General features: G+C 48.4%; 1 protein-coding gene across 1 annotated transcript in view; it reads right to left on the bottom strand.

Moving 5' to 3' along the window:
• Positions 1 to 8912, bottom strand: part of LOC109916699 (transmembrane protein 150A) — a 30978-nt gene extending 22066 nt beyond the window's left edge. The window contains exons 1-2 of the mRNA XM_048618495.1: positions 8499 to 8912; positions 3444 to 3572 (exon numbers count right to left, since the gene is read on the bottom strand). Coding sequence (XP_048474452.1) covers positions 3444 to 3572; positions 8499 to 8563 — 194 coding nt within the window. The 5' untranslated portion in view covers positions 8564 to 8912. The remainder of the gene's footprint in view (positions 1 to 3443; positions 3573 to 8498) is intronic.
• Between the last annotated feature and the right edge of the window lie 2454 nt (positions 8913 to 11366).

Raw genomic sequence — 11366 nt, 5'->3', positions numbered from 1 at the left:
TAACGTTTCGGGTCCGGTGGCCCTTCCTCGGAACTCAGGAGAGAGCTGAAGCCGGGGATAGGGTGGACGAGGGCAGCATCCAGTGGCTGTGTCAGCTTTTAAGTTTTGAGCGGTGGCCGGAGTTGGGGAGACTACGTGAAAAGTCAACAGCTGCTGACCCAAATTCATCTTGACTTTTTCCACCACCCGTCTGACTTCCACTGGGGTCGCGTTTGAGAATCGGTGATGATTCTGGTTTATCGTGGCCGACGGGGAATGCTGATGAACAAAGACTTTTGCAGATGGCATTGTACGCAAACCCAGCTCACAAGTTGCGGACAAGAGTTGCAATGACTCAAGCCGAGAAAGTGAACGACGAGACGTAAAAAAATGTGCACGAACCGGATTTTATTTAGAAAAATCTTATATAGACCTTTTAGACAAATATTCTGAACAACTTGAATCTTTCACAAGGGGTAAATAAGTTAGTTGCTATTCTCTCTTTAACCTTATTCTTAAATTATTCAAAGTGGCGCTGTACTATGGCGACAAATGAAAGCTTTTCACTGAATCTTATTGTATCCTCACTGTAAAATAAAATCAAAATCAAATCTCAATTATATAAACTGCCATGTTTCTCCATTACATTGCAACTAACTTTGCTAAACAAGGTTTTAAGTTAAAGCATTGACACATGGTTAGCATGCTATCTTGATCTGAATAATCCACAAGGTTGGGTGAGCTGTTACATGCTACAGCTAATCTTTCCATTTCTATTTGCGTCATTTTCTCTATCTAAAAGAAACAGACCTTGAGAAAAGAACTCAGCAAATACTGACAATAATGAGATGCTGCCTCTTTCCTTTATCATCTAATAAAGGACTTCCCTCAAAGAAAGCTCAAATAGAGCCCACAGAAGTTTCCAAAAAGAGAAAAATCACTGTGGCAGAAAAATATTGCATCGAACCATCACCTAATTTATAGAGTTCCAACGAATCTACACTGCTTTGAGTACAGGAGTTGGGAGGTCATGTTGTGGCTGTACAGTACATTGGTGAGGCCACTTTTGGAATACTGCATTCAATTCTGGTCTCTCTACTACAGCAAAGGGTTGTAAAAAGTGCAGAAAAGATTTACAGGGATGTTGTCCCAGTTGGACGGTTTGAGTGATAGAGAGAAGATTAATAGGCTGGGGCTATTTTCCCTGGAGTGTTGGAGGCTGAGAGGGTGACCTTACAGAGGTTTATAAAATCATGAGAGGCATGGATAGGGCCAAGGTCTTTTCCCCAGGGTAGGGGAGTCCAAAACTAGATAGGCATAGGTTTAAGGTGAGAGGGGAAAGATTTAAAAGGGACTTGTGGGCTAACTTTTCCATGCAGAGGGTGGTGCGTGTATGGAACAAGCTGCCAGCGGTGGTGGTGGACGTGGGTATAATTACAAAATTTAAAAGGTATCGGATGAGCACATGAGTAGGAATAATAGGGAAATGGGACAAATGCTGGCAAATGAGACTAGTTTAATTTAGGATATTTGATCAGCGCAGATGAGTTGGACCAAAGGTTCTGTTTCTGAGCTGTAAGTCTCTATGACTCTACGTTCTTCTTTCACATGTAATCATACAAACGCAAGATAACCTAGGTGTGCCACAGCAAACACAGTTCTTGCAGACAACTCTAGGAGAATGCCACCAGCAAACTCATCTTTCCCTCACTCCCCCTCTCTGCATTTGACAGGGACTGTTTCTTCTGAGACACCCTAGTCCATTCCTCAATTACCCCCAATACCAACCCTCCCTTCACCTCCTCCCCGCTCACCATCCAAGGGCCTAAACAGTACTGTCCAGGTGAAGCAGCATTTCACCTGGACCTCCTCCAATCTGGCCTACTGCATTTGCTGCACCCAATGTGATCTACTCTAGGGCGCTGGAGAAACCAAACGGAGTCTGGGTAATCACTTTGCAGAACACCTCCAGTCCATGTGCAAGTATGACCCTGACCTTCCCGCAGCTGGTCATTTTAACACAGCGTCCTGCTCACATGCCCATGTGTCTGTCCTTGGCATGCCATGATGCTCCAGCGAATCACAGTGCCAACTGGAGGAACAACATCTCATCTTAAGACTAGGCACTTTACAGCCTTCTGGCTGGGTCTAGGCCCGAAACGTCAGCTTTCCTGCTCCTCTGATGCCGCTTGGCCTGCTGTGTTCATCCATCTCTACACCTTGTTATCTCTATTGAGTTCAACACCTTCAGATTGTGAACCAACTACCATTCCTTCCCTTTCTTGTAGCTTTACTTGCTATATTCTCTGTCACCATGTCCTCTCTCCTCACACCCCCACCCAAATGGGACCGTCTGTTCTTCCCAGTCTAGCAGTTAGACACACCATTGTTCTGCCGCTCTCACATTCCAATCACTTAATCTGAACTATCAACATCCTTTCTCCCTCAGCACTCCACCCGCACCCTTCCCCCCCACCAACTATTGCATAAATGCTGTCCCCTCCACACTTCATGTCAGCTCTGATGAAGAGACATCCAGACTCGAATCATTAGCTTGCTCTCTCTCTCTCCCCATGGATGCTGCCTGACCCGCTGTGACCTCCAGCAATTTTCTGTTTTGGGTACAGATTCCAGCGTTTGCAGTATGTTGCTCCCGCAGTTCTTGTGGGTTTCCGTACCAAGCTCCACTTTACAGAAGGGAGCACGTTGAAAGGAGGTCTTGTGCCCAGGGTCCCTGACTCTGAGCCAAAGGCTCATGGGATTCGACACCCACCCCAGAGCTTGACGGTCTGGGACAATTTGGGCAGAACATGGCCAAACAGGTCAGGGATCAACCCTTCTGACACAGGCCGAGGGCAGGCTGGATCAGCAGGGGAGACTCCTGGTCAGCTTGTTACACTGGAGCTCAGAGACCCTACAAAACTCACGGAGACATTGCAAAACAGTCACTTGCCGCTGACCGTAATACAACAAGAAAACCTCGAAATTCAAATCCGAATCAAACAGGGAATTTAAAACTGTGTGCACTTATGTACACATAGACGCCACAGTCATGTGCCTCAGTGCAGCTGCAAAACTACTGGGGCAAAAGAAATTGAAAGGTATTCCTTGGGGCTTATTTGTTGTTTGTTTAATGTTTAAACACACTACTCTAGGCTGAGAACAGGAACTGATTTCAAGCCAAAAGATTGATTCCACCGGTAGTGGGGGCTGGGGGGAGTACACAGGAACGAATCACACTGAATTCATTGACACTCCTGTGAGTACACGCTCTGAGAGATGGGGGCTTGAAGCATAGCCTTACACTCCCAAAAAGGCTGCCCAAGCAACGATTCTTTAGCTACCACTCCAGCAGACGTAAGAGTTTACACAAGTGCACGCAGGATGTTTTGCCAGCTGTTCTGATCCTATCCTCAGCAGCGGCGTTTTCCACTGCTCCAGCCTTCCCTGGAAATCATCTGTACCGCCTCGATGCCAAAGCTGAGCTGCTATCGGTCCGCGCAAAGCAGGATTGGAGGGGAGAAAAGAAATTGCTAATGCCGTACCAGTTCTCCACAGGACACACGTGGTGGTTCATCACTGCCATCGCGTATCTGAAAGAAGGAAAACATTAAGCAGTTAGGGACAGACAGGAGCCAGATCATTGCTGATCATTAAGGCCACCCATATCTACAGTATCAATTCCTATGAAGAAATAGACTAACCTTATGACCTTAAATCAAATGCATTGGATTAAAGGCTTCAATACAAAGGAGACACCAATGTTCCATTTGTGTCACCTGGACTGGGATTTTCCCCACTTGGCTTCAGTCAACCCCGCACACCAGAGGCTTCGAACCTTTTGGCCTACACTGACCCACTCTCCATGTTTTCCAAAATAAATTGACTGGAAAAATTGATCAGACGACGCCCTGGTTCTAAGCTGGAGAGAGCGCCAGGCGACACGTTTCAGCCATTTCCTCGTGTTGCGCAGCTGAATCTCGCACTTGGATTTTTTTTTTTAAGAACAATTCTTTCACGAGGTGGGGAGCAAGCCCAATGTTTGCTGCCCTCCTCCAATCACGCTTGAACTGAGTGGCTTGTTTCAGATGGCAGTTAGAAGTCAACTACGTTGCTGTGCATCTGGAGTCAACTGTCATAGAGCTATACAGCACGGAAACAGACCCTTCGATCTAACCCATCCATGCTATCCAGATGTCCTAAATAAAACAAGTTCCATTTGCCAGCATTTGGCCCACATTCCTCTGAACCCTTCCTATACATGTACCCATCCACATGCCTTTTAAATGTTGTAATTTTACCAGCCTCCACCACTTCCTCTGGCAGCTCGTTCCAAATGCGCACCACCCTCAGCATGAAAAAGTTGCCCCTCAGGTCCCTTTTAAATCTTTCCCCTCTCTCACCTTAAACCTATGCCCTCTAGTTTGGGATTTCCATACCCTGGGAAAAGACCTGACTATTTACCATATCCATGCTCCTCATGATTTTATGAACCTCTCTAAGGTCACCCCTCAGCCTTTGACACTCCAGAGGAAGTAGCCCCAGCCTATTCAGCGTCTCCCTATAGCTCAAACCCTCCAACCCTGGCAACATCCTTGTAAATCTTTTCTGAACCCTTTCACGTTTAACAACATCTTTCCCTTAGCAAGGAGACCAGAATTGAATGCAGTTTTCCAGAAGTGGCCTCACCCAATGTCCTGTACAGCCGCAACATGACCTCCCAACCCCTATACTCAGTGCACTGACCAATAGAGGCAAGTGTGCCAAACGCCTTCTTCACCACCCTGTCTACCTGTGATTCCACTTTTAGGGAACCTGCACTCCAAGGTCTCTGTTCTGGCCAGGCCACATGAGCACCACAGATTTCTTACCCCTAATGGGTTTTTAACAACATCACAGTCACCATGACCAAGATTAGCTTTCAATTCTAGACTGTATTTTAAATTGATTGAATTTAAATTCACCGAGCTGTGCTGGGATTTGAACTCAACGTCTCCAGAACATTTGTGTCTGGTTTACGAGTTCAGTAGCATTAGTGCTACACCATCACCCATCCAGAACAGCAATACAAACATTGCTTTTATAGCAGAGTTGTTGCTTGTGTTTGGAATGCTGGCACACTGCATGTAGGAGAGGCAGCATCGAGGGCTCCAGCCTACTCCTACACGTGTGGGTCAGCTGTGGCATTGTGCACAAAGACTAGCCCATGGGACTCTCCAGGAGCAGCAGTGGCTCGAGGATCCCGTTTTGAGAACCACAAAACAGAGATAGTGCAAAAAATTTACATTATCTCAGTAGCTTGGTTCGGGAATTCTTGTATATAGGCTCAGATTCCCAAAAACCATGTCTATTGGTCTATAAAAGGTGCAGAAATTTGCCAATCTCTCTTTGCAGGCTGCTCAGACAAAACATAATAATGTTTGGAGATTATCTGTCTACTTTGGTTGCAATAAGGGGCACTGCAGAATCATTCATCCTCAATTACACTGGCCATTACAGCCACCTACCATGACCCAGGATAAGAGAGAGAACATTGGAACAAAATAGGGTCTATAGGTGTGAGGCTGGAAAAGCACAGCAGGTCAGACAGCATCAGAGGAGCAGGAAAGTCAACATTTCAGGCCAAAACCCTTCACCAAGACTGGGGAGGGGGAGGGGAGCCCAAAAATAAATAGGACGGGATGGGGCTGGGGGAAGGGTAGGATAGACGGTGATAGGTGGATGCAGGTAGGGGTTATTGTAATTGGGCCTTGGGACGGGTGGAGCGGATAGGTGAGTAGGAAGATGGACGGATTGTGTCAGGATAGGGAGGTGAGAAGAAGGGGGAGGGCTGGACATGGGATAAGCCTGGAGGTGGAGAGATTTTGAAGCTGGTGATGTCAATGTTGAGGCCATTGGGCTGTAAGCTCCCAAGGCAAAATATCAGGTGTTGTTCCTCCTCACTCTGACAGTGGAGGAGGCCCAGGATGGACATGTCACCAGGGGAGTGGGGAGAATTAAAATGGATGGCAACCACAAGAGGTACAACACCTGCCCCTACATCTCTGCTCTCACCTCTGTCCAAGGCCCCAAACAATCCTTCCAGATCTAGCAGAGACTTACCTGCACTTCATCCAACTGGATCTATTGCTTCTGTTGCAGTCTCCTCTATATCAGGGAGACCAAACGCAAACTTGGGGACAGATTTGTGGATCATCTGCGCTCTGCACACATCGACCAACATAACCTTCCGGTTGCCATCCATTTTAATTCCCCCCCACTGACCTAGTGACATGTCCATCCTGAGCCTCCTCCACTGTCAGAGTGAGGCCAAATGTAAACTGGAGGAAAAACACCTGATATTTCGCCTTGGGAGCTTACAGCCCAATGGCCTCAACATTGATTTCACCAGCTTCAAAATCACTCCACCTCCAGGCTTATCCCATGTCCAGCCCTCCCCCTTCTTTTCACCTCCCTATCCTGACACAATCTGTCCATCTTCCTACTCACCTATCCGCTCCACCCTTCCCAAGGCCCAATTACAATATCTCCTACCTGCATCCACCTATCACCATCTCTCCTATCTCTTCCCCCCAGCCCACCCCCTCTTTCTATTTATTTGTGGGCTCCCCTCCCTATACCCAGTCCTGACAAAGGGTTTTGGCCTGAAACATTGACTTTCCTGCTCCTCTGATGCTGTCTGACCTGCTGTGCTTTTCCAGCCTCCAGCATCTGCAGTCCTTACTGTCTCCAAGGAGAAAGATAAGTGTTGGTATTGTTATGGACCAGATCTGACCCCCCCAAAACATATTAAGAAGGTAGCCTGGACCCTCGCTTTTTCTTATTTTAAAGGTAAGTGTGATGTGCTATGTTCCAGATGAAATTTGATTGGTCAAACTACTTGACATTAAGCCAAACACCATTTATTAAAACACTATGGTTAATACATACCAAAAGAAAGAAGAACTTGGAATAACTTGATTCTATTGGGAAACTTAACAGAATAATAGATACAGTAATTATTATTAACTGTTCCAATACAGTAACATTCCATAAACACACGCTTGGCAAAAAAGCACAATCAGAAAACAGATTCTCTCACTTGCAGTTCTCCAATCCACAACGAAAGAACATCAAAAGACAATACTGAGAGAAAACTTAGAGAGCGGGAGTGTAGCAGCTAGGAGAGATTCACTGTCTTTGAACCCTGCTTAGGCCCCAGCAACAACTGCTGAAAGCTAACTAAAACTTCTGGGTTTGTGAATGCTTGACCACACCCACTCAGGCAGCTTCTATTGTTCCAACTTTTAAAAAAAACTCCAAGGCCTGATAAGTTATTTACCTTCTCAAAGACTATTTGGTGCCTGTCCCCTAATCTCTCTCTCTCTCTCTCTCTCTCTCTCCCTACAAAAGAAACCAGGACAAAACACACCTCTTAAAGCCACAGCATCATCACAGTATTAGATGCCCAACTTTGGCTGGGTTGTAAGCACTAGGCTAGGTTCACACATGAACAATCTCATCTTCATCAACTTCCCTACAGGCGTCCATCCGATTGTTTTTGTCACCCATTCCCCGGTCCTGTTTTCGGCAAGCTCCAATCCTTCCCACCACCTGTGAAACAAACAAGCCACCCTTACAAAATACAGCAGATGCTGGAAATCTGAAATAAAAACAGGAAATGCTGGTGAAATGCAGCGGGTCTGGCAGTGTCTACGCGGGGGGGTGAGGCTAGGGAGAAGGGGAGTGAACCTTCCAATTCTGATCACTCACTGACCATGTTTGCTAACACGAGTTCAAAAACTGTAATATAACCTAGAATTCTGTAAGGGGCAAGCAAGTGTAGCTGATCACATTGAGCTATTTGGCAATTGCAAAGTCTCAGGATGTCCTATTTGTTACAGAAGGTGGGGCGGGGGGAGAAACAAGATTAAAATAGAGTATGTCGCATTAATGGATCACTTAAACCGATGGTATACCTCATGTTTTGATCAATTTATTTCAGAAAAAAAATCGACAAGTTTGAAATTCAGTATTATGTCTCATGTTAAACGAAGTTCCAAGATCAGAAAAGCAGAGTAGAATGTACATTTTCAGCAAGCACGCAACAACAGCCTCAAATCCCCAACACACACACATCAGATAAGTATGCAGTTGGAACTGGTCAGCTAAAAATAAGCAGCCCAGGGAACGTCTGCGATGAGGTGTATACCTGACATTGTCAGCTGGCCAGATAAGGAGCAGGCGCAGTCCATGCAGTGGCCAAGAAACGGCAAGCCGGCCACCGGCCGTGTGAGCAGGCGCAGTCCGTGGGGTGGACTGGAACTGGGCAGCGGACCGACGGAGCAGGCGCAGTTCGGCCAGCCGGCCGCCGGCCGTGCGAGCAGGCGCAGTCCTGCGAGTGGGGTGTCAAGGCAACGGCCGCATGAGCAGGATCCGAGTGGGGAAAGCGACGGGAGGGAAGCTGAAAACAAATCCCCCACTACCCCCACCCAACCAAAAAAAATGCTGAGGAGGAGTAGCAGGTCCAGTATACTCACACGATCCATATGCCGGTGATGGAGAAGGCGGACAGGCTGACGGGCAGGATCAGCCACGCAGTCATCGGGAAGCCCACCGCCGGAGACTCGGGAGGAGGGGAGAGGTGGAGGAGGAGGGGGAAGGCCGCCTCCCGCTCCCTCTCTCTCTCACAGACACATACACACGCGCGCTCACCAGAGATCGCCGCTTCCCCTCCTCCCCGGGACCCAGGCCGGCTCCGCTCGCCGCCTCACACACTGCCCGCTCATGGCCGGCCCCTTCCCACCACGGCCCCGCTCCCCACTGCGCAAGCGCGTTTCTCCCTGGAAGGGACTACAACTCCCGGTCTGCACCGTGGCAGTACGTAATGACAAAACCAGGGAGCGTGATGACACTGCAGGTAGGGAGCCAGCGCATGTGCAGTAGCGTCAATATTCCCTCCTCTAGAGTATGTCAAAAATCACACCACACCACGTTCTAGTCCAACAGGTTTATTTGAAGACACAGGCTTTCAGAGCCTTGCTCCTTGTTCAGGTGGCAGTGGGAGAGGTGGCATCAGACACAATTTATAAGCAAAAGATCAAAGGGCCATGGAGCTGATGCAAATGAATTGAACAAACCTAAGGTGGCTGTTAAATCTTTAATCAGTTAGAAAGGATTAAAATACAAATGCCAGAATTTCTTTCAGGTCACTGCCCTGAGATAACTAAAGGTTTTATCACTATACCAGAGGTGACATCTCAGGTCAGGCAATGCATTTTAGGTGTGAGGCCTTGTTTAGAATCTGGCTGTGTATTAATTTGGAGTCAGACTAGTTTCATTTGCAATGTAGGAATTTATAAAATGCCAAGCTGACTGTCTACAAATGGTGTGCTGCTTGAACAAAATTGAATTTATCTGCAATTACAAGTCTGCAAATGCAAATTCACCAAATAGGTTTATAGGTGTGTGTGTGCACGCACGTGAGGGAGATCAGTACTCAATACCAACAATTGCCAATTTCCAGACGCCATCCTACAACTCATCCACTTTATCCTGGACCACAACATCTTCACCTTTGACAACCATCTAGACACACGAAACAGCCAGGGGAACAGACTTGCACCCAACATGCCAACATTTTCATGCACAAGTGTGAACAAGCTGCACATGACCTCCGATCAACACTATATACCAGATACATTTATGACATTTTCTTACTTTGGACTCATGGTGAGGAATCACTGAAACAACGATTGAGTGATATCAACAAGCTTCATCCCATCATCAGACTTATCATGGATAGTAGGAACTGCAGATGCTGGAGAATCCGAGACAACAAGGTGCAGGGCTGGATGAACACAGCAGGCCAAGCAGCATCATAGGAGCAGAGAGGCTGACGTTTCGGGCCTCGACCCTTCATCAGAAAAGGGGGAGGGGAAGGGGGTTTTGAAATAAATAGGGAGAGAGTGGGAGGCGGATAGAAGAGGGATAGAGGAGAGGATAGGTGGAGAGGAAACAAACAGGTCGAAGAGGCGGGGATGGGGCCAGGAAAGGTGAGTGTAGGTAGGGAGTTAGGAAGGGGATAGGTCAGTCCAGGGAGGACGGACAGGTCAAGGGGGCGGGATGAGGTTGGTCGGTAGGAGATGGGGGTGCGGCTTGAGGTGGGAGGAGGGGATAGGTGGGAGGAAGAACAGGTTAGGGAGGCAGGGACGAGCTGGACTGGTTTTGGGATGCGGTGGGGGGAGGGGAGATTTTGAAACTTGTGAAATCCACATTGATACCATTGGGCTGCAGGGTTCCCAAGCGGAATATGAGTTGCTGTTCCTGCAACCTTCGGGTGGCATCGTTGTGGCACTGCAGGAGGCCCAGGACGGACATGTCGTCTGAGGAATGGGAGGGGGAGTTGAAATGGTTCGCGACTGGGAGGTGCAGTTGTTTGTTGCGAACCGAGCGTAAGTGTTCTGCAAAGCGGTCCCCGAGTCTCCGCTTGGTTTCCCCGATGTAGAGGAAGCCACACCGGGTACAGCGGATGCAGTATACCACATTGGCAGATGTGCAGGTGAACATCTGCTTGATGTGGAAAGTCTTCTTGGGGCCTGGGATGGGGGTGAGGGAGGAGGTATGGGGGCAGGTGTAGCACTTCCTGCGGTTGCAGGGAAAAGTGCCGGGTGTGGTGGAGCTGGAGGGGAGTGTGGAGCGGACAAGGGAGTCACGGAGAGAGTTGTCCCTCCGGAAAGCAGATAAGGGTGGGGAGGGAAAGATGTCTTTGGTGGTGGGGTCGGATTGCAGATGGCGGAAGTGTCGGAGGATGATGCGTTGGATCCGGAGGTTGGTGGGGTGGTACGTGAGGACGAGGGGGATTCTTTTTTGGTTTTTATTGCGTGGACGGGGTGTGAGGGATGAGGTGCGGGAGATGTGGGAGACACGGTTGAGGGCGTTCTCGACCACCGAGGAGGGGAAGTTACGGTCCTTGAAAAACGAGGACAACTGAGATGTACGGGAGTGGAATGCCTCATCCTGGGAGCAGATGCGGCGGAGGCGAAGGAATTGGGAATAGGGGATAGCATTTTTGCAGGAAGGTGGGTGGGAGGAGGAGTATTCTAGGTAGCTGTGGGAGTCGGTGGGCTTGAAATGAATATCGGTTTCGAGGTGGTTGCCCGATATGGAGACAGAGAGGTCCAGGAAGGGGAGAGAGGTGTTAGAGATGGTCCAGGTAAATTTAAGGTTGGGGTGGAAGGTGTTAGTGAAGTGTATGAACTGTTCGAGCTCCTCGTGGGAGCACGAGGCGGCACCGATACAGTCATCAATGTAACGGAGGAAGAGGTGGGGTTTAGGGCCGGTGTAGGTACGGAAGAGGGATTGTTCCACGTAACCTACAAAGAGGCAGGCGTAGCTTGGGCCCATGC

This window comes from Rhincodon typus, chromosome 40 (genome assembly GCF_021869965.1).
Source record: "Rhincodon typus isolate 14 chromosome 40, sRhiTyp1.1, whole genome shotgun sequence".
Lineage (NCBI taxonomy): Eukaryota > Metazoa > Chordata > Chondrichthyes > Orectolobiformes > Rhincodontidae > Rhincodon > Rhincodon typus.
This window is presented reverse-complemented; position numbering and strand designations above follow the sequence as displayed.